This window comes from Heterodontus francisci, chromosome 20 (assembly GCF_036365525.1).
Source record: "Heterodontus francisci isolate sHetFra1 chromosome 20, sHetFra1.hap1, whole genome shotgun sequence".
NCBI classification, from domain to species: domain Eukaryota; kingdom Metazoa; phylum Chordata; class Chondrichthyes; order Heterodontiformes; family Heterodontidae; genus Heterodontus; species Heterodontus francisci.
The window spans coordinates 10,577,278-10,604,946 of record NC_090390.1 but is presented as its reverse complement, the minus strand read 5'-3'; the positions used below and the strand labels follow the sequence as shown (position 1 = coordinate 10,604,946).

At 47.8% G+C, this 27,669-nt stretch overlaps 1 protein-coding gene across 3 annotated transcripts in view; it reads right to left on the bottom strand.

The window, feature by feature from the left end:
• LOC137380898 (DPY30 domain-containing protein 1-like) overlaps positions 1–27,669 on the bottom strand; it is a 597,603-nt gene that overhangs the window by 319,390 nt on the left and 250,544 nt on the right. For all 3 annotated transcript variants that reach the window (XM_068053301.1, XM_068053303.1, XM_068053302.1), the window contains exon 4: positions 13,452–13,562. In XM_068053301.1, the coding sequence (XP_067909402.1) occupies positions 13,452–13,562 (111 nt within the window). The remainder of the gene's footprint in view (positions 1–13,451; positions 13,563–27,669) is intronic.

Below are 27,669 nucleotides of genomic sequence, written 5' to 3'. Positions count from 1 at the left end.
GTTCTCGCACCCACACTTTTTGGGATTTTCTTCTCCCTGCTGCTTTCACATGCGTTCAAATCCTCTGAAGAAGGAATTTTCCTCCACACAAGATCAGGGGGCAGGTTGTTCAACCTTGCCCGTCTAAGAGCGAAGTCCAAAGTACGGAAAGTCCTCATCAGAGAACTCCTCTTTGCTGACGATGCTGCTTTAACATCTCACACTGAAGAATGCCTGCAGAGTCTCATCGACAGGTTTGCGTCTGCCTGCAATGAATTTGGCCTAACCATCAGCCTCAAGAAAACGAACATCATGGGGCAGGATGTCAGAAATGCTCCATCCATCAATATTGGCGACCACGCTCTGGAAGTGGTTCAAGAGTTCACCTACCTAGGCTCAACTATCACCAGTAACCTGTCTCTAGATGCAGAAATCAACAAGCGCATGGGTAAGGCTTCCACTGCTATGTCCAGACTGGCCAAGAGAGTGTGGGAAAATGGCGCACTGACACGAAACACAAAAGTCCGAGTGTATCAGGCCTGTGTCCTCAGTACCTTGCTCTACGGCAGCGAGGCCTGGACAACGTATGCCAGCCAAGAGCGACGTCTCAATTCATTCCATCTTCGCTGCCTTCGGAGAATACTTGGCATCAGGTGGCAGGACTATATCTCCAACACAGAAGTCCTTGAAGCGGCCAACACCCCCAGCTTATACACACTACTGAGTCAGCGGCGCTTGAGATGGCTTGGCCATGTGAGCCGCATGGAAGATGGCAGGATCCCCAAAGACACATTGTACAGCGAGCTCGCCACTGGTATCAGACCCACCGGCCGTCCATGTCTCCGTTATAAAGACGTCTGCAAACGCGACATGAAATCGTGTGACATTGATCACAAGTCGTGGGAGTCAGTTGCCAGCATTCGCCAGAGCTGGCGGGCAGCCATAAAGACAGGGCTAAATTGTGGCGAGTCGAAGAGACTTAGTAGTTGGCAGGAAAAAAGACAGAGGCGCAAGGGGAGAGCCAACTGTGCAACAGCCCCAACAAACAAATTTCTCTGCAGCACCTGTGGAAGAGCCTGTCACTCCAGAATTGGCCTTTATAGCCACTCCAGGCGCTGCTTCACAAACCACTGACCACCTCCAGGCGCGTATCCATTGTCTCTCGAGATAAGGAGGCCCAAAAGAAAAAAAGAAAGATAGGGGTGTGAGAGAGAGAAAGAGTTGAGTATATTAGAGACGTACGAGAGAGAGAGATGAGTACAGTAGAGATATACAGGTGGGTGAGATAGAGAGAAATGAGTATGGTCAAGAGATAGGTGTGCGAGAAAGAGAGAAGAGCCTGTTACATAGATATGGGTATGAGATAGATAGATAGAGAGAGAGAGACCAACAAGAGTATGTTTGAAAGATACGGGTGTGTGAGATAGAGAAAGAGATGACTACATTTGAGAGATATGGATGTTTGAGAGAGATATGAGTATGTTAGAGAGATACGGGTGTGTGAGATAAAGAGCTGAGTATATTTGAGAGATATGGATGTGTATGTATGAGAGAGAGATGAGTATGTTAAATGTGTGGTCAGTGCAGTCGGTGTGATCTGTGTGGTTTTAGACAGAGGAAGTCAAGCAAAAGCAGAGAAAGAATGAATGGAATGAGATATAGAAATTAGTCAGAGAAGAACAAGGCGAGAAAGAGCAAGCAGCCAGTGGAAAAAAGGTTGAGAAAAAAAGTCAGAAGATCAGAGGGAGAGAAATTGAAGATACACCCCAGTGGGAAAGTATGAGCAAATGCAGAGAAAATAAAGTGCAGCTTGCTGCGATTCCCCTTTCTGCCCAACCTTCCATTCCCAAACAGAAGAACCCTGCTCTGATCAACCCAAGCCCCATCTGCACCATTCTCATCACTCACACTCATTGTGTCTCTCAATTACTGACAAGTTGTTTTCATTCACGGCTAAACCAGTTTTCAGGGGCTAGAGTCAGTCAGTATAAAAGTGAGCCATCTTACAGTGCTGACTTTGTTTGCACTGGAGTGCTGACTTGGGTTGCATTCGAGTGCTATAGTGGAAGTTTGGTAACTGAGGAAGTTCGGTGAGGAGGGAGTGAGGAGCTCCTTTCATTTCCGACCTGTCCTCAGAGTGAGGGGAGCCGAGAGCTTCCAAAGAGCACAGCTGACTGGGAGAAGACTCGGAGGGCGGAGTTCCGGACCAGTAAGTATAAAAAACTTATCTCTGGTAAAAAAAACTGAAAGTGATGTCACAGGAAAGCTGTGACCTGATTGGCTAGTAGGGAATTTTTACTGAATTTGAAAATAAAACATTGATAAAAATTAAATAAAACCCTAATTAACTAATTAATAAGTAGAGTAACTAAACCAGAGGGAGGAAATTACTGTGTTTAGTTAGCATTTAATACTTATAGGAGGAATTTAGCATTAGGGACCATATAGTTAATTATAACAATTTAGTAAGGATTTAATAAGTATTTATTTATTTTAAATTAATTTATTAATTACTGATAGAAATGTCAGTTAGAGGGGTGAAGTGTTTCACCTGTGAGATGTGGGAGGTCCGTGACGCTTCCAGCGTTCCGGACGACTACATCTGCAGGAAGTGTACCCAGTTGCAGCTCCTCACAGACCGCATGGATCGGTTGGAGCGGCAACTGGATGCATTTAGGAGCATGCAGGTGGCAGAAAGCGTCATAGACAGGAGTTTTAGAGAAGTGGTTACACCCAAGGTGCAGGCAGATAGATGGGTGACCGCTAGAAGGGGCAGGCAGTCAGTGTAGGAATCCCCTGTGGCTATCCCCCTTTCTAACAAGTATACCGTTTTGGATACTGTTGGGGGGGATGGCCTATCAGGGGAAAACAGCAGCAGCCAGAGCAGTGGCACCACGGCTGGCACTGTTGTTCAGCAGGGAGGGACAAAGCGCAGAAGAGCAATAGTTATAGGGGACTCTATAGTCAGGGGCACAGATAGGCGCTTCTGTGGACGTGAAAGAGACTCCAGGATGGTATGTTGCCTCCCTGGTGCCAGGGTCAAGGATGTCTCTGAACGGACAGGGGGCATTCTGAAGGGGGAGGATGAACAGCCAGAGGTTGTGGTACACATAGGTACGATCGACATAGGCAGGAAGAGTGACAAGGTCCTGCAGGGGGAGTTTAAGGAGTTAGGTAGAAGGTTAAAAGACAGGACCTCTAGGGTTGTAATCTCGGGATTTCTCCCTGTGCCACGTGCCAGTGAGGCTAGAAATAGGAAGATAGTGCATCTAAACACGTGGCTGAACAGCTGGTGTAGGAGGGAGGATTTCAGATATCTGGACCATTTGGATCTCTTCAGGGACAGATGGGACCTGGACAAGAAGGACGGGTTGCATCTAAACTGGAGGGGCACAAATATCCTGGCTGCGAGGTTTGCTAGCGTCACTCGGGAGGGTTTAAACTAGTGTGGCGGGGGGGGGGCGGGGGAGTGTTATCCAGAGCAGGAGGAAAGCAAGTGAAATAAATGAGGGGGAACTAGTAAATAAGGCCAGTAGGACTAAGAGGAAGAGCAGGCAGGGAGATGTTGCAGAGCGCAGCAGGACTGGTTGTCTGAAGTGCATTTGTTTCAATGCGAGAAGTATAACAGGTAAGGCAGATGAACTTAGAACTTGGATTAGTACTTGGAACTATGATGTTGTTGCTATTACAGAGACTTGGCTGAGGGAAGGACAGGATTGGCAGCTAAATGTTAAAGGATTTCGAAGCTTCAGGCGGGATAGAGGGGGATGTAAAAGGGGTGGGGAAGTTGCATTACTGGTTAAGGAGAATATCACAGCTGTACTGCGGGAGGACACCTCAGAGGGGTCATGCAGCGAGGCAATATGGGTGGAGCTCAGGAATAGGAAGGGTGCAGTCACGATGTTGGGGGTTTTCTACAGGCCTCCCAACAGCCAGCGGGAGGTAGAGGAGCAGATATGTAGACAGATTTTGGAAAGATGTAAAGGTAACAGGGTTGTAGTGGAGGGTGATTTTAACTTCCCCTATATTGACTGGGACTCACTTAGTGCTAGGGGCTTGGATGGGGCAGAATTTGTAAGGAGCATCCAGGAGGGCTTCTTGAAACAATATGTAGATAGTCTAACAAGGGATGGGGCCATACTGGACCTGGTATTGGGGAATGAACCCAGCCAGGTGGTCGAAGTTTCAGTCGGGGTGCATTTCAGGAACAGTGACCATAATTCCATAAGTTTTAAGGTACTTGTGGATAAGGATAAGAGTAGTCCTCGGGTGAAGGTGCTAAATTGGGGGAAGGCTAATTATAACAATATTAGGCAGGAACTGAAGAATTTAGATTGGGGGCGGCTGTTTGAGGGTAAATCAACATCTGACATGTGGGAGTCTTTCAAACATCAGTTGATTAGAATCCAGGACCGGCATGTTCCTGTGAGGAAGAAGGATAAGTTTGGCAAGTTTCGGGAACCTTGGATAACGCGGGATATTGTGAGCCTAGTCAAAAAGAAAAAGGAAGCATTCGTAAGGGCTGGAAGGCTAGGAACAGATGAATCCCTTGAGGAATATAAAGACAGTAGGAAGGAACTTAAGCAAGGAGTCAGGAGGGCTAAAAGGGGTCATGAAAAGTCATTGGCAAACAGGATTAAGGAAAATCCCAAGGCTTTTTATACGTATATAAAGAGCAAGAGGGTAACTAGGGAAAGGGTTGGCCAACTCAAAAACAGAGAAGGGAATCTATGTGTGGAGTCAGAGGAAATGGGTGAGGTACTAAATGAGTACGTTGCATCAGTCTTCACCAAAGAGAAAGACTTGGTGGATGATGAGCCTAGGGAAGGGAGTGTAGATAGTCTCAGTCATCTCATTATCAAAAAGGAGGAGGTGATGGGTGTCTTGCAAAGCATTAAGGTAGATAAGTCCCCAGGGCCTGATGGGATCTACCCCAGAATACTGAGGGTGGGAAGGGAAGAAATTGCTGGGGCCTTGACAGAAATCTTTGCATCCTCATTAGCTACAGGTGAAGTGCCAGAGGACTGGAGAATAGCCAATGTTGTTCCTTTGTTTAAGAAGGGGTGCAACGATAATCCAGGAAATTATAGGCAGGTGAGCCTTATGTCAGTGGTAGGGAAATTATTAGAGAGGATTCTTCGGGACAGGATTTACTCCCATTTGGAAACAAACAAACTTATTAGCGAGAGGCAGCATGGTTTTGTGAAGCGGAGGTTGGGTCTCACTAAATTGATTGAGTTTTTTGGGGAAGTGACGAAGATCATTGATGAAGGAAGGGCAGTGGATGTTATCTATATGGACTTCAGTAAAGCCTTTGACAAGGTCCCTCATGGCAGACTCGTACAAAAGGTGAAGTCACACGGGATCAGAGGTGAGCTGGCAAGATGGATACAGAACTGGCTCTGTCATAGAAGACAGAGGGTAGCAGTGGAAGGGTGCTTTTCTGAATGGAGGGCTGTGACTAGTGGTGTTACACAGGGATCAGTGCTGGGACCTTTGCTCTTTGTAGTATATATAAATGATTTGGAGGAAAATGTCGCTGGTCTGATTAGTAAGTTTGCGGACGACACAAATGTTGGTCGAGTTGCGGATAGTGATGAGGATTGTCAGAAGATACAGCAAGATATAGATCGGTTGGAGACTTGGGCGGAGAAATGGCAAATGGAGTTTAATCCAGACAAATGTGAGGTAATGCATTTTGGAAGGTCTATTGCAGGTGGGAAGTATACAGTAAATGGCAGAACCCTTAGGAGTATTGACAGGCAGAGAGATCTGGGCGTACAGGTCCACAGGTCACTGAAAGTGGCAACGTAGGTGGATAAGGTAGTCAAGAAGGCATACGGCATGCTTGCCTTCATCGGTTGGGGCATAGAGTATAAAAATTGGCAAGTCATGCTGCAGCTGTACAGAACGTTAGTTAGGCCACACTTAGAATACTGCGTGCAATTCTAGTTGCCACACTACCAGAAGGACGTGGAGGCTTTGGAGAGGGTACAGAAGAGATTTACCAGGATTTTGCCTGGTCTGGAGGGCATTAGCTATGAGGAGAGGTTGGATAAACTCGGATTGTTTTCACTGGAACGACGGAGGTGGAGGGGCGACATGATAGAGGTTTACAAAGTTATGAGCGGCATGGACAGAGTGGATAGTCAGAAGGTTTTCCCTAGGGTGGAAGAGTCAGTTACTAGGCGACATAGGTTTAAGGTGAGAGGGGCAAAGTTTAGAGGGGATGTGCGAGGCAAGTTCTTTACACAGAGGGTGGTGAGTGCCTGGAACTTGTTGCCGGGGGAAGTGGTGGAAGCAGGTACGATAGTGACGTTTAAGAGGCATCTTGACAAATACATGAATAGGATGCGAATAGAGGGATCTTCTTTCTTTGGCCTCCTTATCTCAAGAGACAATGGGTAAGCGCCTGGAGGTGGTCAATGGTGTGTGGAGCATCGCCTGGACTGGCTATAAAGGCCAATTCTGGAGTGACAGGCTCTTCCACAGGTGCTGCAGAAAAATTTGATTGTCGGGGCTGTTGCACAGTTGGCTCTTCCCTTGCGCCTCTGTCTTTTTTCCTGCCAACTGCTAAGTCTCTTCGACTCGCCACACTTTAGCCTCGCCTTTATGGCTGTCCGCCAGCTCTGGCGAATGCTGGCAACTGACTCCCACGACTTGTGATCAATGTCACAGGATTTCATGTCGCGTTTGCAGACGTCTTTAAAGCGGAGACATGGACGGCCGGTGGGTCTGATACCAGCTCGCTGTATAATGTGTCTTTGGGGATCCTGCCATCTTCCATGCGGCTCACATGGCCAAGCCATCTCAAGCACCGCTGACCCAGTAGTGTGTATAAGCTGGGGATGTTGGCCGCCTCGAGGACCTCTGTGTTCGAGATACGGTCCTGCCACCTGATGCCAAGTATTCTCCGGAGGGAGCGAAGATGGAATGAATTGAGACGTCGCTCTTGGCTGACATACGTTGTCCAGGCCTCGCTGCCGTAGAGCAAGGTACTGAGGACACAGGCTTGATACACTCGGACTTTTGTGTTCCATGTCAGTGCGCCATTTTCCCACAGTCTCTTGGCCAGTCTGGACATAGCAGTGGAAGCCTTTCCCATGTGCTTGTTGATTTCTGCATCTGGAGACAGGTTAGTGGTGATAGTTGAACCGAGGGAGGTGAACTCTTGAACCACTTCCAGAGCGTGGTCACCAATATTGATGGATGGAGCATTTCTGATGTCCTGCCCCATGATGTTCGTTTTCTTGAGGCTGATGGTTAGGCCAAATTCATTGCAGGCAGCCGCAAACCTGTTGATGAGACTCTGCAGGCACTCTTCAGTGTGAGATGTTAAAGCAGCATCGTCAGCAAAGAGGAGTTCCCTGATGAGGACTTTCCATACTTTGGACTTCGCTCTTAGACGGGCAAGGTTGAACAACCTGCCACCTGATCTTGTGTGGAGGAAAATTCCTTCTTCAGAGGACTTGAACACATGTGAAAGCAGCAGGGAGAAGAAAATCCCAAAAAGTGTGGGTGCGAGAACACAGCCTTGTTTCACGCCACTCAGGATAGGAAAGGGGTCTGATGAGGAGCCACCATGTTGAATTGTGCCTTTCATATTGTCATGGAATGAGGTGATGATACTTAGTAGCTTTGGTGGGCATCCAATCTTTTCTAGTAGTCTGAAGAGACCACGTCTGCTGAACAGGTCAAAGGCTTTGGTGAGATCAATGAAAGCAATGTCGAGGGGCATCTGTTGTTCGCGGCATTTCTCCTGTATCTGACGAAGGGAGAACAGCATGTCAATGGTCGGTCTCTCTGCACGAATGCCACACTGTGCCTCAGGGTAGACACGCTCGGCCAGCTTCTGGAGCCTGTTTAGAGCAACTCGAGCAAAGAATTTCCCCACTATGCTGAGCAGGGAGATTCCACGGTAGTTGTTGCAGTCACCTCGGTCACCTTTGTTTTTATAGAGGGTGATGATATCGGCATCGCGCATGTCCTGAGGTACTGCTCCCTCGTCCCAGCACAGGCATAGCAGTTCATGTAGTGCTGAGAGTATAGCAGGCTTGGCACTCTTGATTATTTCAGGGGTAATGCTGTCCTTCCCAGGGGCTTTTCCGCTGGCTAGAGAATCAATGGCATCACTGAGTTCCGATTTGGTTGGCTGTATGTCCAGCTCATCCATGACTGGTAGAGGCTGGGCTGCATTGAAGGCAGTCTCAGTGACAACATTCTCCCTGGAGTACAGTTCTAGGTAGTGCTCAACCCAGCGGTCCATTTGTTTGCGTTGGTCAGTGATTATGTCCCCTGATTTAGATTTGAGGGGGGCGATCTTCTTGATGGTTGGCCCAAGAGCTCTCTTAATGCCATCACACATTCCTCTGATGTTTCCGGTGTCTGAGGCCAGCTGAATATGATTGCATAGGTGTTGCCAGTAGTCGTTTGCGCAGCGCCTGGCTGTTCTTTGTGCAGTGCTTCTGGCTGCTTTAAGTGCTACGGATGTTAACTAGCTGGGGGCTTTCTTGTAGTTCAACAGTGCAATGCGCTTAGCGGCTATGATAGGTTCCAGCTCTTCATTATGAGATTGAAACCAGTATGCATTTCTCTTCGCACTTTTGTCGTTGGTGCTCAAAGCTGACTCATCGATGGCGTCTCTGATGTGGGCCCACTTGGTCTCAGCATCCACTGTGGGAGTGTTTTGAAGGGCTGTTACAAGTGAATTTAGAAATTTTTGTAACAGCTGTGGGTGAGAAATTCTGCTCGTGTTGATGCGCGGGTGGCCCTTCTGCTTGGAATGATGCAACTTCTTTGGTCTGAGTCTAATCTTGCTGCACACCAGGGAGTGGTCGGTGTCGCAGTCTGCACTGTGGAAGCTGCGTGTGATTTGAACACTGTTTAAGGCGGCTCGCCTTGTGACAATGAGGTCTAGCTGGTGCCAACAACGCGATCTTGGGTGCCTCCATGAAACCTAGTGACAGGGTTTAGTGTGAAAGAACGAGTTGGTGATGCAGAGGTTATGATAGGTACACAACTCAAGCAGTTTCTGCCCGTTCTCATTCATCCTTCCAACGCCATAGCGCCCAAGGCAGGAGGGCCATGAGTCATGGTCGGCCCCAACCCTGGCGTTAAAGTCCCCCAGCAGGAATAGGTGTTCAGTGTTGCGGGTGCTGTTAACGATGTTATGGAGTTCCTCGTAGAACTGATCTTTAGCTTCAGGTGGGGAGCAGAGTGTTGGAGCATAGATGCTGAGTAGGTGTACTGGGCCAGAGGCGGTGAGCAGTCGGATGGATAGTATGCGTTCCGAGCCATTTGAGGGAGGATCTATCATGCTGAGCAAGGAGTTTCTGATGGCGAAGCCCACTCCATGCTGTCTTGGTTCTTCAGGATCCCTGCCCTGCCAGAAGAAGGTGTAGTCTTGCTCTCTTAGAGATCCGCTCGCAGGGAGGCGTGTCTCCTGAAGTGCTGCAATGTCCACATTGAGTCTACTGAGCTCATTGTTAATGATGACAGTCTTCCGAGAATCCTTGATTTGTGTAAGGTCTTCCGACAGTCCAGGACACATAGTTCTGACGTTCCAGCTTTCAAAGCGAAGGGCTGGTACCTTCTTTCCTTTTTTCGTGTTGTTTGGTGCGGTGTTTCAGTCCACCTTTCGGGCAATGACCCTGAGCTCCAAGCACCCCTTGAAGCAGGTAGACTGTGGCGGGACAGAACCTTATTGACCGGGGGTTGCCCGGTTTGAGGCGGGCGGTAACTGTCCAGTGAGGTGCGATGATCTCTCCCACCGACAAAGGCAACCCGTGACGCCCAGTTTCTACGCCAATTTATCTGGACTTCTAACCCGTAACTGCTGCCTTCCGTGTTGTTTCTGTCGCTGTGAGGCAACTATGGAGTGACTTCTCCATGGCGCATGCCTGGGCGAATTTATGGAGGTTGAGAGTTGCCCAGTCGTCAAAACCCCCCTCTCGGCCTTTCTGGTGGGGTCCAAAGGAGTGCAGAGCACGACGTTTGGCACCGGTATGGCTGCAGGAACTGCCGGAAACATGCCAAAGGTGACACATGACCGCCTACGGGGTTCCGCTCCGGATTTTCTGTTAGGGTTTACTCCCTTAGCCTTGGTCTCTCCCGAGACGCCCACAAGGCAGTGGGGTTGTTAGGGCCCCTGCACAGGTGTAGGATGATGCCGGTGGGAGGAGGGGATGCAAGGGGGAGGGGTAGAGGGAGGGGGGTGTGTGGGGGAGCTGGGAAGGGGGCTGTGAGGGGGTGGGGGGGGGGTGCAGGGGAAGTGGGTGGAGGGAGGGGGGTGCGTGGGGGAGCTGGGAAGGGGGCTGTAAGGGGGTGGGGGGGGTGCAGGGGAAGGGGGTGCCGGGGGAAGATGGGGAGAGGGGGGGGGCTGGGACGGGGTTGTGAGGGGGTGGGCTGAGAGGGTGGAGCAGGGAAGGGGAAGGGGGGATGTGGAAAGGGGGGAAAGGGAAGTGGGAGGGAAAGCGGGTGCAGGTAATAAGCCATTTCCTCAGTTCCCACCATCGACATCTGGAAAGCTCATCCGCGTCCTTCGGGAGGTGAAGCATCTTTTGGCAGACTTACAAGGGTGGTTATATTCGCTAAGGGTTTTTTGATGTGGTTTAAATAAAGGCATACCGCATTGCCGACAGTGCGCTGCAGATGCTCTCCGAGCCATCTCCCGCGGGCGCTTTGAAGTTGCGGCCGAGGAGCCGTTCATGGATTTTTTGGGTGTTTGGGGCACCTTTTCTCAAGGCTTCCCTCGGGTCCCGCTGCTCCTTCTTCTCCTCAATGGACTTACCGCACGCCGTGGCCTCAGACACTCTGGACAGTGAAGACAGCAGGATCGGAGATTGAAGTATCGACAGCTGTGCTCTTCAGTTTCGTCCGGATCAATTTTGTTGAGAAAACAAGAGCAGGTGTGGCTGGGGGAGGGCAGTGAGCCCAGGTAACATAAACTAAACTAACTGTTATCTTTTAGTTAGGGCTAAAATGAACTGATTTAAAGAGCCAAGATGGCTCCTGGGCTGTAAGCTCCCTAGGAAGCTCCCTTGCTGTTCAACTCTATCCATAGAGGGATACGGTCGCCGGAAGTGCAGAAAGTTTTAGTTTAGGCAGGCATCAAGATCAGCGCAGGCTTGGAGGGCTGAATGGCCTGTTCCTGTGCTGTACTGTTCTTTGTTCTTTGAGTGTAGGAGTTACTGGCAAGGCCGGCATTAACTACCTTCTTTAAAGGCTGGTGGCACGTTAGGTGATTTCAGAGGGCAGTTTCGAGTCGACTATGCTGATGTGGGTCTGGAGTCAGGTATAGGTCCAGACTGGGTAAGGACTGCGGTAATAAAAACAAGAAATGCTGGAAATACTCAGCAGGTCTGGCAGCATCCGTGGAGAGAGAAGCAGAGTTAACATTTCAGGTCAGTGACCCTTCTTCAGAACTGGCAAATGTTAGAAATGTAAAAGGTTTTAAGCAAATAAAGCCGGGGGAGGGGGGGGGGGGGGGGGCAAGAGATAACAAAATGGAAGGTGTTGCATAGAACGGAGGATCACGTAGAATAACTGACCAGAAGGTCATGAGCAAAGGCAAATGGTATGTTAATGGTGTGCTGAAAGGCAAAGCATTTGTGCAGAGAGGGTGTTAATTGACAGAAAAATAAACAGCCCTGGCCCAAAGCACAAACATGAAAAAAAAGTGGGTAGGCACATGGTAAAAAAAAATTAATGGTGAAACAAACTAAAATAAAATAAACAAATAAAAAAAAAGAAAAAAGAACTAAAAATAAAAAGGGAGGCAGACTGTCACATGCCTAATTGGTAAATGAGATGCTGTGTTGATGTTCACCGGAAGACTGCAGCAATCCCAGGAGAGATGTGGGCATGAGAGCAGGGGTGTGTGTTGAAATGGCCAGCAACTGGAAGCTCGGGGTCAGGCTTGCGGATTGAACGGAGGTGTTCCGCAAAGTGACCACCCAGTCTGTGCTTGGTCGCCCCAATGTAGAAGAGACCACATTGTGAGCAGCGAATACAGTATACTACATTGAAAGAAGTACAAGTAAATCACTGCTTCACCTGAAAGGAGTGTTTGGGGCCTTGGATAGTGAGGTGAGAGGAGGTAAATGGGCAGGTATTACACCTCCTGCGATCGCATGGGAAGGTGCCATGGGAAGGGGACGAGGTGTCGGGGGTAATGGAGGAGTGGACCAACGTATCGCGGAGGGAACAATCCCGTCGGAATGCTGACAGGGGAGGGGAGGGGAGGGGAGGGGAAGATGCGTTTGGTAGTGGCATCACGCTGGATGTGGCGGAAATGGCGGAGGATGATCCTTTGGATGTGGAGGCTGCTGGAGTGGAAAGTGAGGACAAGGGGAACCCTGTTGCAGTTCTGGGAGGGAGGGGAAGGGGTGAGGGTAGAGGTGCGGGAAATGGGCCGGACATGGTTGAGGGCCCTGTCAACCACAGTGGGGGGGAATACTCAGTTGAGGAAAAAGGAAGACATATCAGAATTGCTGTCATGGAAGGTTGCATCATCAGAGCAGATGCGTCGGAGACGGAGAAACTGGGAGAATGGAATGCAGTCCTTACAGGAGGCAGGGTGTGAAGAAGTGTAGTCGAGGTAGCTGTGGGAGTCGGTGGGCTTATAATGGATATTAGTAGACAGCCTATCCCCAGAGATGGAGACAGAAGTGGAGGAAGAGAAGGGAAGTGTCGGAGATGGACCATGTAAAGGTGAGAGAAGGGTGGAAATTGGAAGCAAAGTTGATAAAGTTTCCCAGTTCGGGGCAGGAGCAGGGAACGCACCGATACAATCATCAATGTACCGGACAAAGAGTTGGGGGAGGAGGCCTGAGTAGGACTGGAACAAGGAATGTTCGACATATCCCACAAAAAGACAGGCATAACTGGGAAACATGTGGGTTCCCATAGCAAAACCTTTTACTTGAAGGAAGTGAGTGGAGTTGAAGGAGAAGTTGTTCAATGTGAGAACAAGTTCAGCCAGGCAGAGGAGGGTGGTGGTGGATGGGGACTGGTTGGGCTTCTGTTCAAGGAAGAAGCAGAGAGCCCTCAAACCATCCTGGTGGGGGATGGAGGTGTAGAGAGATTGGACGTCCATAGTGAAGAGGAGGTGGTTGGGGCCAGGAAACTGGAAATTGTCAAAATGACATAGGGCGTCAGAAGAGGACTGCAGGTTTCCTTTCTTAAAAGACAAAGTGAACCAGTAGGGTTTTTACAGCAATTGACAAAGTCATGGTCACTAGAACAGATCCCAGCTTTTTAATTTCCAGAATTTTGAAACTGAGTTCAAATTCTCACACTGCCCTGGTTAAGATTGTCCCCTCATGTCAAAAGAAGATGGCACACTGCATCTCATTGAGGCTGGAGTTAAACATAGCAAGAATTGTTGAGAGTAGAGTATACTACCTTGCGATATGTACCCACTCACAGTGAACACAGACAGGTCTTGAATAAAGTGCCGACATGGAACTAACCTTCATTTCCGGTACCAGCGTTTCCTGCTCTTGCTTCTCCTTCACTAATTCAAGTGCCGCCAAAACCTGTTGCTGCTGTTGCTTAAGCTCAGCATTCACTGCCTCCAGCTTCTGCAATGTGGAAAGAAAACAGCTCCTGCTGTATAAATCAGTTTTGTACACAGTAATATAGCTCCTGCTGCATAAGTAAGTTATGTACATAGCAAACAGCCCCTGTTGTATAAATCAGTTTTGTACATAGTAATACAGCGCCTGCCGTATAAATCAGTTTAGTACACAGTAATACAGCTCCTGTTATATAAGCCAGTTTGGTACTCAGTAATACAGCTCCTGTTGTATAAATCACTTTTGTACTCAGTAATACAGCGCCTGTTATATAAGCCAGTTTGGTACACAGTAATAGAGCTCCTGTTGTATAAATCAGTTTTGTACTCAGTAATACAGCGCCTGTTATATAAGCCAGTTTGGTACACAGTACTACAGCTCCTGCCATATACATCAGTTTTGTACACAGTCATACAGTTCCTGCTGTATAAGTCAGTTTTGTACACAGTAATACAGCCCCTGCTGTATTAATCAGTTTAGTATACAGTAATACAACTCCTGTTATATAAGTAAGTTTTGTACTCAGTAATACAACTCCTGTTATATAAGTAAGTTTTGTACTCAGTAATACAACTCCTGTTATATAAGCCAGTTTTGTACACAGTAATACAGCTCCTGTTATATAAGCCAGTTTGGTACTCAGTAATACAGCTCCTGTTATATAAGCCAGTTTGGTACTCAGTAATACAGCTCCTGCTGTACAAATCAGTTTTGTACACAGTAATACAGCTCCTGTTATATAAGCCAGTTTGGTACTCAGTAATACAGCTCCTGCTGTACAAATCAGTTTAGTACACAGTAATACAGCTCCTGTTATATAAGTAAGTTTTGTACTCAGTAATACAGCTCCTGTTATTTAAGTAAGTTTTGTACTCAGTAATACAGCTCCTGTTATATATGCCAGTTTTGTACTCAGTAATACAGCTCCTGTTGTATAAATCAGTTTTGTCCTCAGTAACACAGCCCCTGCTGGATAAATCAGTTTAGTACACAGTAACACAGCCCCAGCTGTATAAATCAGTTTGGTACTCAGTAATACAGCTCCTGTTGTATAAATCAGTTTTGTACTCAGTAATATAGCTCCTGTTATATAAGCCAGTTTTTTTTATTCATTCATGGGATGTGGGCATCACTGGCTATGCCAGCATTTATTGGCCCATCCCTAATTGCCCTTGAGAAGGTGGTGGTGAGCTGCCTTCCTGAACCGCTGCAGTCCATTTGTGGTAGGAAAACCCACAGTGCTGTTAGGAAGGGAGTTCCAGGATTTTGACCCAGCGACAGTGAAGGAACGACGATATAGTTCCAAGTCAGGATGGTGTGTGACTTGGAGGGAAACTTGCAGGTGGTGGTGTTCCCATATATTTGCTGCCCTTGTCCTTCTAGTTGGTAGAGATCGCGGGTTTGGAAGGTGCTGTCAAAGGAGCCTTGGTGCATTGCTGCAGTGCACAGTGGCGCAGTGGTTAGCACCGCAGCCTCACAGCTCCAGCGACCCGGGTTCAATTCTGGGGACTGCCTGTGTGGAGTTTGCAAGTTCTCCCTGTGCCTACGTGGGTTTCCTCCGGGTGCTCCGGTTTCCTCCCACAGCCAAAAGACTTGCAGGTTGATAAGTAAATTGGCCATTATAAATTGCCCCTAGTATAGGTAGGTGGTAGGAGAATATAGGGACAGGTGAGGATGTGGTAGGAATATGGGATTAGTGTAGGATTAGTATAAATGGGTGGTTAATGGTCGGCACAGACTCGGTGGGCCGAAGGGCCTGTTTCAGTGCTGTATCTCTAAATCTAAATCTAAAAAATCTTGTAGATGGTACACACTGCTGCTACTGTGCATCGGTGGTGGAGGGAGTGAATGTTTGCAGATGGGGTGCCAATCAAGCGGGCTGCTTTGTCCTGGATGGTGTCGAGCTTCTTGAGTGTTGGTGGAGCTGCACCCATCCAAGCAAGTGGAGAGAATTCCATCACACTCCTGACTTGTGCCTTGTAGATGGTGGGCAGGCTTTGGGGAGTCAGAAGGTGAGTTTCTCGCCTCAGGAATCCTTGCCTCTGACCTGCTCTTGTAGCCATGGTATTTATATGGCTACTCCAGTTCAGTTTCTGGTCAATGGTAGCCCCTAGGATGTTGATAGTGAGGGATTCAGCGATGGTAATGCCGTTGAATGTCAAGGGGAGATGGTTAGATTCTCTCTTGTTGGAGATGGTCATTGCCTGGCACTTGTGTGGCGCGAATGTTACTTGTCACTTATCAGCCCAAGCCTGGATATTGTCCAGGTCTTGCTGCATTTCTACACGGAGTGCTTCAGTATCTGAGGAGTCGCGAATGGTGCTGAACATTGTACAATCATCAGCGAACATCCCCACTTCTGACCTCATGACTGAAGGAAGGTCATTGATGAAGCAGCTGAAGATGGTTAGGCCTAGGACACTACCCTGAAAAACTCCTGCAGTGATGTCCTGGAGCTCAGATGATTGATCTCCAACAACCACAACCATCTTCCTTTGCGCTAGGTATGACTCCAGCCAGTGGAGGATTTTCCCCTTGATTCCCATTGACCTCAGTTTTGCTTGGGCTCCTTGATGCCATACTCGGTCAAATGCTGCCTTGATGTCAAGGGCAGCCACTCTCACCTCACTTCTTGAGTTCAGCTCTTTTGTCCATGTTTGAACCAAGGCTGTAATGAGGTCAGGAGCTGAGTGGCCCTGGCGGAACCCAAACTGAGCGTCACTGAGCAGGTTATTGCTAAGCAAGTGCCACTTGATGGCACTGTTGATGACACCTTCCATCACTTTACTGATGATTGAGAGTAGGCTGATGGGGCAGTAATTGGCCGGGTTGGACTTGTCCTGATTTTTGTGTACAGGACATACCTGGGCAATTTTCCACATTGCAGGGTAGAGGCCAGTGTTGTAGCTGTACTGGAACAGCTTGGCTAGGGGTGCGGCAAGTTCTGGAGCACAGGTCTTCAGTACTATTGCCGGAATATTGTCAGGCCCCATAGCTTTTGCAGTATCCAGTGCCTTCAGTCGTTTCTTGATATCATGCGGAGTGAATCGAACTGGTTGAAGTCTGGCATCTGTGATGCTGGGGACTTCAGGAGGAGACCGAGATGGATCATCAACTTGGCACTTCTGGCTGAAGATTGTTGAAAATTCTTCAGCCTTATCTTTCGCACTGATGTGCTGGCCTCCCCCATCATTGAGGATGGGGATATTTGTGGAGCCACCTCCTCCAGTTAGTTGTTTAATTGTCCACCACCATTCACGGCTGGATGTGGCAGGACTGCAGAGCTTGGATCTGATCCGTTGGTTATGGGATCGCTTAGCTCTGTCTATCGCATGCTGCTTACGCAGTTTGGAATGCAAGTAGTACTGGGTTGTAGCTTCACCAGGTTGACACCTCATTTTGAGGTATGCCTGGTGCTGCTCCTGGCATGCCCTCCTGCACTCTTCATTGAACCAGGGTTGGTCTCCTGGCTTGATGGTAATGGTAGAGTGGGGGATATGCCGGGCCATGAGGTTACAGATTGTGGATGAGTACAATTCTGCTGCTGCTGATGGCCCACAGTGCCTCATGGATGCCCAGTTTTGCATTCCTAGATCTGTTTGAAATCTATCCCATTTAGCACGGTGATAGTGCCACACAACACGATGGACGGTATCCTCAATGTGAAGGCAGGACTTCGTTTCCACAAGTACTGTGTGGTGGTCACTCCTACCAATACTGTCATCACTCCTACCAATACTGTCATGGACAGAAACATCTGCGGCAGGCAGATTGGTGAGGACGAGGTCAAGTATGTTTTTCCCTCGTGTTGGTTCCCCCACCACCTGCCACAGACCCAGTCTAGCAGCTATGTCCTTTAGGACTCGGCCAGCTCGGTCAGTAGTGGTGCTACCGAGCCACTCTTGGTGATGGACATTGAAGTCCCCCATCCAGAGTACATTTTGTGCCCTTGCCACCCTCAGTGCTTCCTCCAAGTGGTGTTCAACATGGAGGAGTACTGAGTCATCAGTAGGAGGTTACCTTGCCCATATTTGACCTGATGCCATGAGACTTCATGGGGACCGGAGTCGATGTTGAGGACTCCCAGGGCAACTCCCTCCCTACTGTATACCACTGTGCCACCACCTCTGGTGGGTCTGTCCTGCCGGTGGGTCAGGACATACCCAGGGATAGTGATGGCAGTGTCTGGGACATTATCTGTAAGGTATGATTCCGTGAGTATGACTACGTCAGGCAGTTGCTTGACTAGGCTGTGGGACAGCTCTCCCATTTTTGGCACAAGCCCCGAGATGTTAGTAAGGAGGACTTTGCAGGGTCGACAGGGCTGGGTTTGCCGTTGTCGTTTCTGGTGCCTTGGTCGATGCCCAGGTACTCAGTAATACAGCTCCTGTTGTATAAATCAGTTTTGTACTCAGTAATACAGTTTCTGTTATATAAGCCAGTTTGGTACTCAGTAATACAGCTCCTGTTGTGTAAGTCAGCTTTGCACACAGTAATACAGCTCCTATTGTACAAGCCAGTTTTATACAGACGAATATAGCTCCTGTTATACAAACCAGGTTTGTACATAAGAATACAGCTACTCATAAAGTCATCGGCTCATTCAGGCACAGGAGGAGGCCATTTGGCCATTGAGTCCATGCTGCCTCACTGTCAATCAATTAGTCCCATTCCCCTGCTCATAGATTTACAAGTTTTTTTCACTCAACTTCCCATCCAACTTCCTTTTGAAATCATTCTTCGTCTCCATTTCCACCACACTCTGAGGTAGCAAGTCCCAGGCCATTATCATTCGCTGCATAAAAAAGTTCTTCCATACATCACTCCTGTACCTCTTGCCCAATACCTTAAATCTGTGTCCCCTAGTCCTTGTACAATCCGATAATGGGAACAGTTTTTCCTTGTCTTCCTTATCTAAACCTCTCATAATCTTGTACACCTCAATCAAATCTCTCCTCAACCTTCTTTGTTCCAAGGAGAACAACCCCAGCTTCTCTAAGCTATCCTTGTAGCTAAAATCCCTCATCCCTGGAACCATTCTGTAAATCTCCTCTTGACCCTTTCAAGGACCCTCACATCCTTCCTAAAGTGTGGTCACCAGATTTGGACACAATACTCTCACTGTGACCTAACCAGACCTTTATAAATTTTCAGCATAACCTCCCTGCTTTTGTACTCAATTTCTCTATTTATAAAGTCCAGGATCCCATATGCTTTTCCAATTACTCTCTCAATATGTCCTGCCACTTTCAAAGATCTATGTACACGAACCCCAAGGTCCCTCTGACCCTGAATACTCTTTACAACTGTGCCATTAAGTCTATATACAAATTGCCCACAACGAAGGGACCCAACCCTCCCCACCCCCCAAAGCCCACAGGGAGTGTGCCTCGTGTTACAAGGTGCCCTCCCTACGTCTGGAAGCACCCACGCTGCCAGTTAGGTCCCAGCGGCGGTGGGAAGAGGCCCTTAAGTGGCTGTTAATATGCTGTTTAAGGGCCTCAATTAGCCTCTGGGTGGGAAGGCCGTCATCAGCCTATCCCGCCCCTGGCAAAATCTCTTGGCGGCATGGCTCTCCGCTTCCGCCATGCTTCTATGGGCCGCCTGCTTCCAACCCCGCCTCAGGGGGGGCCCATAAAATCCAGACACAGCATAATGTCCCTGTTTTTGTACTCAATACCTCTATTTATGAAGCCCAAGATCCAACATGCTTTTCGAATTAAAATAAAAACAGAAAATGCTGGAAATACTCAGCAGGTCAGGCGGCATCTGTGGAGAGAAAAACAGAGATAACATTTCATCAGAACCTATGCTAACTATGTGCTGCCACCTTCAAGGATCTGTTCATGTGGACCCCAAGGTCCCTCTGTCCCTGAACATTCTTTAGAACTGTGCCATTCAGTCTGTATTGCCTTTCCCTGTCGCTTCTGCCAAAATGCATCACCCCATATTTCTTTGTATTAAATTCCATCTGCCACTGTCTGCCCATTTTGCTAGGCTATGTCCCATTGCTGCTGATTTGTATCGTCCTCACTGTTTGCCACACCTTCAAGTTTGGTATCATTGACAAACTTTGAAATTTTACTCTGTATTCCAAGATATTTATATATATATCTGTTACTTCATCAAAAATTCAATTAGCTTAATCAAGCACGATCTACCTTTTACAAATCCATGCTGGTTCTCCTTAATTAACTCGAACCGCTCCAAGTGCCTGTTAATTTTTTTCCCCTGATTATTGTTTCAAAAAACAGTACCCACCACTGATGTTAAACTGACCGATCTGTAGTTACAAGGAATGTTCTTACACCCTTTTTTGAATAAGGGTGTCACATTTACCACTCTCCAATCCTCTGGTACCGTCACCATATCTTGGACATCTCTTCCATTACAGTTTTTCCTGTCTGTCTTTGGTTCCATTTTATCTAGGCTAGGTCCCCTTTCATCCCATTGAAGTTAACTCTTCCAATTTAGAAGTTCTTCTTTAGATTGTTCCTTGCTGTTCTCCATTACTAATCTAAACCTCATGATACAATGATCATTTTTACCCAAGTGAAGGTTGATAAAGGGAATGTAATGGATGTTGTCTATAAGGGTTTTAAGAATGCATTTGACAAAGTACCACATAAAAGGCTGGTTAACAAAATTGAGGGTCTTGGAATAGGAGGTTCAATGTCAGCTTGGATAAAAAATTGGCTTAAGGACAGAAAACGAGTCGGGGTAAATTGTTTTTCAGATTGGAGGATGGTAGACAGTCATGTTTCCCAAGGGACAGTTCCAGGACCACTGCTTTTTTTGATACATATATAAATGACTTGGAATACAAAGCAAAATTTCAAAGTTTTTCAATGAAACCAAACTTGCAGGTGTGGTAAACAGTGAGGATGATACAAATCAAGTGCAAAGGGACTGAGATAGGCTACCCTGGGGTTACGATTGAACAGAAACTGAGCTGGAGTAGCCATATAAATACTATGGCGACAAGAACAGGTCAGAGGCTAGGAATCCTGCAGTGACTAACTCATCTACTGACTCCCCAATGCCTGTCTAGCATCTACAAGGCACAAGTCAGGAGTGTGATGGAATATCCTCCACTTGCCTGGACGGGTGCAGCTCCAACAACACTCAAGAAGCTCAACACCATCCAGGACAAAGCAGCCTACTTGATTGGAACCCCATCCACAAACATTCCCTCCACCGTCGACGCACAGTGACAGCAGTGTGTACCATCTACAAGATGCACTGCATCAACACATCAAGGCTCCTTAGATGGCACATTCCAAACCTGCGACCTCTACCACCTAGGACAAGGGCAGCAGATGCATGGGAACACCACCACCTGCAAGTTCCCCTCCAAGCCACATACCATCCTGACTTGGAACTATATTGCCGTTCCTTCACTGTCACTGGGTCAAAATCCTGGAACTTCCTTCTTAACAGCACTATGGGTGCACCTACTGCACATGGACTGCAGCGGCTCAAGAAGGCAGCTGACCACCACCTTCTCATGGGAAATTAGGGATGGGTAATAAATGCTGGCCTGGCCAGCGATGCCCACATCTCCATAAACGAATTTAAAAAAGCATCTTGGGCTTCATAAATAGAGATATTGAATACAAAAGCAGAGAAGTTATGATGAATGACCTCCTTCTGTGCCATAATGATTCCATGGGCTGGATTTTATGGGCCCCCTGAGGCGGGGTTGGAGGTGGGGGGTCCAAAGAATCACGACGGGACCGGGGGCGGAGAGCCTGTTGCCAAGAGATTTTGCCAGGGGCAGGATAGACCGACGACGGCCTTCCCACCCAAAGGTCAACTGAGGCCCTTCAGTGGCCTATTAATAGCCACTTAAGGGCTTCTTCCCACTGCCAGTCCCAGGCAATCGGTAGCCAAGGAGGACCCCCGCCAGAAAAACCTCCACCTCCATGACACCCTCCACACTGGACTTCATACCCACCCTCTCAACGCCCCCCCTCACCAGGGCCTTCTGGACTGGGCCCGGCGACCTGCCTGACTTACACAAGGTCTGGGGTTCCAGCGCTGGGCCTGGGTCCAAGGCCTCTGCAGTACTGGCAGCAGCCACTGCTTGTGGTGGCACTGCCGATACTGCTGAGCTCCCTGCCCTGTGACTGGCCGGCAGCTCTTGGAGGCGGCACCCCGGCATTAAACCAACAGGGATCCTGGTGAGTGATAATTAGGCAGCAAAACGACAGAGGATTGCTCTGGGGGATACGAAAAGGCTGAACCCGCCATTTCAGCCCAGCGCTGGGAGCCCACCTCCTCCACAAAATTGAGCCCTATGATTCTATGACTAAAGCTCGGTTAGGCTACAACTAGAGTACTGCATCCAGTTCTGGTCACCACACTTTAGGAAGAACGTGAGGGTCCTTGAGAGGGTGCAGAGGCAATTTACCAGAATGGTTCCACGGATGAGGGATTTTAGCAACAAGGTGAGGTTGTAGAGACTGGGGTTGTTCTCCCTATCTGCTCTGAACAGACCCCTCAAGATTTTGAACACCTCTATCAAATCTCTGAAAATTCTCTTCTCTAAAGAGAACAGCTATTTATGTAATTGAAGTCCCTCATCCCTGGAATCATTCCCATAAATTTCTTCTGCACCCTCTCTAATGCCTTCACATCCTTCCTGAAGTGCAATGCCCAGAATGGGACACAATACTCCAGTTGAGACAAAACCAGTGTTTTATACAGGTTTATCATAACTTCCTTGCTTTTGTTTTCTATGCCTCTATTGATAAAGTCCAGGATCTGTATGCCTTATTGACCGCTTTCTCAACCTACCACATTCAATGATTTGTGCACACATACCTCCAGGTCCCTCTGCTCATGCACCCCCTTTAGAATTGCACCCTTTAGTTTATATTGCCTTTCCTCATTTTTCTACAAAAATGCATCACTTCACACTTCTCAGCATTAAATTTCATCTGCTACGTGTCCGACCATTCCACCAGCCTTTGTTCTCTTGAAGTCTATCACTATCCTCCTCAGTTCACAATACTTTCAAGTTTTGTGTCATCTGCAACTTTTGAAATTGTGCCCTGCATACCCAAGTCTAGGTCATTAAAGTAGATCAAGAAAAGCAGTGGTCCTAATACCAACCCCTAGGGAACCCTACCGTATACCTCCACCAATCAGAAAAACAACTGTTCACCACTACTCTCTGTTTCCTGTCACTCAGCCAACTTTGCATCCATGCTGCCACTGTCCCTTTTATTCCATGGGTTTTAAGTTTGCTGACAAGCCTATTACATGGCACTTTATCAAACATCTTTTGGAAGTCCAAGCACACCAAATCAATTGCATTACCCTCAACAGCCCTCTCTGTTACCTCACCAAAAAACTCAACCAAATGAGTTAAACATGATTTGCCCCTAACAAATCTGTGCTGGCTTTCCTTAATGAATCCATATTAACCCACATTCTGTCAGCTTGTGCTGTTGGGAAGGGGTTAACTTGTTTGGGGATGGAAACCTAAGCCTAAATTCTGAAGCTGGAAATAAAAACCAGAAAATTAGTAAATGGATGTGAACGGCAGAGAAAACAAAGGCGAGAAGATAGACAAAAAGGAGTTGTTCAGCCATTACTGGTATATACTTCAACGCAAAAAGTTTCGTGAATAACGCAAATGTGCTGAGAGCACAGATTGACACATGGGAATATGATATTTTAGCTTTTACTGAAACATGGCTTAAAGAAGGGTAGGAATGACAGCTCAACATTCCTGGTTACAGAGTTTTCAGATGAGATAGAGAGGGGATAAAATGGAGGTGAGTGTCACAATATTGGTTAAAGGAACAATTACAGCTATAAGAAGGGGTGATATGCTAGAAGGTGCATCAAATTAGGCCAAATGAGTTGAACTCAGAACAAAATAGGGGCATTCACACTGCTGGGAGTGTAATATCGACCCTCAGTCAGGGGGAGATAGAAGAGCAAATATGTGGGTAAATTTCTGAGAAGTGCAAAAACAATGGGGCAGTACTAGTAGGGGATTTCAACTACCCTAATATTAATTGCGATAGAATTCGTGTAAAAGTTTCAGAGGCCACGGAAATCTTAAAATACATTCAGGAGAACGTGTTTTAGCCAGTACGTAGCAAGCCCAGCAAGAGACTTGACAGTTCTGTACTGAGTTTTAGGAAATAAAGCTGGGCAAGTGGAAGGGATATTTTTATAATAGTGATCATAATTTAGTTAGATTTAGCTTACTTTTGGAAAAGGACAAAGGCAGACTAAAGTAATAGTGGACTAGAAACATCTACTTGAAGGTATATCATTGTCAGAACAATGGGAGGCATTCAAAGAAGAGATAGTGTGGGTTCAGAACAAATAAGTTCCCACCAAGAAAAAGGGTGGGACTCCCAAATCTGGAGCCCCTTGGATATTAAAGAGCATACAAAGTAGGATAAGGCAAAAGAAGGTATGCTTAGGTCAGATGCCAAGAGTTCAATAAAGCAGCAAGCCCAGAGGAATATAGAAAGTGCAGGGTTGAAAATAAAAAGGAAATTAGGAAAGCAAAGAGGGGGCATGAAAAATTATTGGCAAGTAAAATCAAGGAAAACCCAAAGATGTTTTATAAATAGATAAAGAGCTAGATGATAACTGAGGAAAGAGTAGGACTGATCAGTGACTGAGAATTGTGTGGAGGTGCAAGGTGTGGGTGTGGTTCTTAAAGAATACTTTATGTCTGTTTTCACAAAAGAGAGGGATGATGCAACAATTGCAATTAAGGGGGAAGGAGTGTGAAATATAGGGCGGGATAAACATAGATGGTAAACCCCTTAATATTTCCCCTCTCACTTTGGAAGTGGATAAATCCCAGGCCCAGATGAAACATATCCCAGGTTGCTAAGGAAAGCAAGGGAAGAAATAGTGGAGGCTCTAACCATCATTTTCCAATTCTCCCTGGCTACAGGCATGGTGCCAGAGGACTGCTAATGTTGTATCAAAAGGGAGGAAGGGATAGACCAAGAGATTACAGGCCAGTCAGCCTAACATTGGTGGTTGGCAAATTATTGGAAAAAATTCTGAGAATAAATCGTCATTTCGAAAGGCACGGATTAATCAAGGACAGTCAACATGGATTTGTTAAAGGCACGTTGTGTTTGACCAACATGATAAAATTTTTTGAGGAGGTAACAAGGAGGGCCAATGGATGTAACATGTTTGAAGTAGTCTACAAGGATTTTAGCAAGGCTTTTGACAAGGTCCCACATGGCAGACTGATCAGAAAAGTAAAAGCCCATGGGATTCAAGGGAAAGTGACAAGTTGGATCCAAAACTGGATCACTAGAAGACTGTTTCCAGTAGGGTTCTACAGGGCTTAATACTAGGTCCCATACTTTTTGAGGTGTATATCAACGATTTCGACTTAAATGTAGGGGCATTGTTAAGAAGCTTGCAGATGATACAAAAATTGGCCATGTGTTTGATAGTGAGGAAGAAAGCTGTAGACTGCAGGAGGATAGCAATAGACTGGTCATGTGGGCAGAAAAGTGACAAATGTAATTCAATCTGGAGAAGTATGAGGTAATACATTTGGGAAGGACAAACAAGGCAAGGGAATACACAGTAAATGGTAGGATACCGAGGAACAGAGGGACCTTGGAGTGCATGTCCACAGGTCCCTGAACTGGCAGACAGGTAGATAGCGTGGTTAAGAAGGCTCGGAGGATACTTCCTTTATAAGCTGAGGCCTAGAATATAAGAGCAGGGAGGATATGCTAGAACTGTATACAAAACTAGTTGGGTCACAGCTAGAGTACTGTGTACAGCATTACAGGAAGGATGTGATTACACTAGAGAGGAGACAAAGGAGATTTACGAGGATGTTGCCAGAAATGGAAAATTATAGCTATCAGGCAAGTTTGGTTAGTCAAAGAGTTATACAGCACAGAAACAGGCCCTTTGGCCCATCGTGTCTGTGCCGGCCATCCAGCACCTATCTATTCTAATCCCGTTTTCCAGCACTTGGCCCGTAGCCTTGTATACAATGGCGTTTCAAGTGCCCATCTAAATACTTCTTAAATATTGTGACTGTTCCTGCCTCTACCACCCCTTCAGGCAGTGTGTTGCAGATTCCAACCACCCTCTGGGTGAAATTTATTTTCCTCAAATCCGCTCTAAACCTCCTGCCCCTTACCTTAAATCTATGCCCCTGGTTAGGCTGCGGATGATTTTATTTTAAAGCAGAGAAATTTGAGGGAATATTTGATTGTGGTGTTCAAAATTATGAGGGGCCTAGGATAGGAAGGACCTATTTCCCTTAGCAGAGGGGTCAGTAACCAGGCAGCATAGATTTAAAGGAGAGTTGTCCAACGTAAGGCCCGCAAGCCAGGATCCGACTCGCCAAAGGTTTCCGTCCGGCCTGCAGATGTATTTCAGAGATGAGAAATTTCCGATTGGCTTCTTCTTCCAGACTGGCTTTTAAAAGATTGCAAGTCAGTTTCACAGCTGACAAGTGTTGACATCGGGAACAGCGGTTTCCCAACTTTGGAGAGTTTGGGGTTTCCACCCAGTTCCGACTGTTTTTTAAAAGGCCGTCGGAAAACCCTGAATCTGTCCGAAGTTCAGAAACTGCTGTTCCCGATGTCAGCATCTGTTAGCTGTGAGACTGACTTGCGATCTTTTGAAAAAACTGACCTACAAAGCTGTTGTGCTGAGCAACTGTCAGAGAGACAGAGAGAGGAGTAAACAGGAAGAGAGGGACAGAGAGAGAGAGAGAGAGACAGAGTGAAAGAGAGGACAGAGCAAGAGGGGGAAGAGAGACGGGACAGAGAGAGAGAAGGGCTCCAGAGAGAAAGAGAGAGAGAGAGAGGGGGGAGACAGAGAGAGAGGGGGGACAGAGAGAGAGAGGGGGGAGACGGAGAGAGAGAGAGAGAGAGAGGGGGAGAGATGGACAGAGAGAGAGAGGGGGAGAGACCGAGAGAGAGAGGAGAGAGACGGAGAGAGTGAGGGGGGGAGTGACGGAGAGAGTGAGAGAAAGGGGGGAGAGACGGAGAGAGAGAGAGAGGGGGGAGAGACGGAGAGAGAGAGAGAGGGGGGGAGAGAGATGGAGAGAGAGAGAGAGAGAGAGGGGGGGAGAGAGACAGAGAAAGAGAGGGGGGGAGAGAGAGAGAGAGAGAGGGGGAGAGACAGAGAGAGAGAGGGGGGCGAGACGGAGAGAGGGGGGGGGAGAGACGGAGAGAGAGAGAGAGAGAGGGGGAGAGACAGAGAGAGAGAGGGGGGCGAGACGGAGAGAGGGGGGGGAGAGACGGAGAGAGAGAGGGGGGAGAGATGGAGAGAGGGTGGGGGAGAGATGGAGAGAGGGTGGGGGAGAGACGGAGAGAGAGGGGGGGGAGAGATGGAGAGAGAGAGGGGGGGGGGAGAGACGGAGAGAGAGAGAGAGGGGGGTTGAGAGACGGAGAGAGAGAGGGGGGGATAGGGGGACAGGGAAAGAGGGGTGGACAAAGAGAGAGAGGACAGATAGAGAGAGGGGGGGGTACAGTGGAAGTGGGGGGGCAGAGAGGGAGGGCGGACAGAGAGAGAGAGAGCAAGGGGTGACAGAAAGAGAGAGAGAGAGCGGGGACAGAGAATGAGAAAGAGAGGGAGGGGACAGAGAGAGAGTGAGAGAGAGGGCAGAGACAGAAAGAGAGAGAGATTGAGATGGAACAGAGAGAGTGGGGCATGGACAGAGAGAGTGAGAGAGGTAGGACAGAGAGAGAGGTGGGAGCGGGGGGCAGAGAGAGAGAGGTGGGAGCGGGGGGAAGAGAGAGAGAGGTGGGAGCGGGGGGCAGAGAGAGAGAGGTGGGAATGAGGGGCAGAGAGAGAGAGAGGTGGCAGCGGGGGGCAGAGAGAGGTGGGAATGAGGGGCAGAGAGAGAGAGAGGTGGGAGCGGGGGGCAGAGAGACAGAGGTGGGAGTGGGGGGCAGAGGGAGAGAGGTGGGAATGTGGAAGTGAGCAGAAAGGCATGGCCCTATGCTTAATGGGAAATATAGCCAAGTTAGGAGTAGTAGCTTTGCTAAGCTTTGATTTTAAGTGGCAGAAACCACAATGAAATAGTTAAAAGTAAAGGCAGAGAGTGTGAGATTGTAAAGACTAGCCGACACTGGTAATT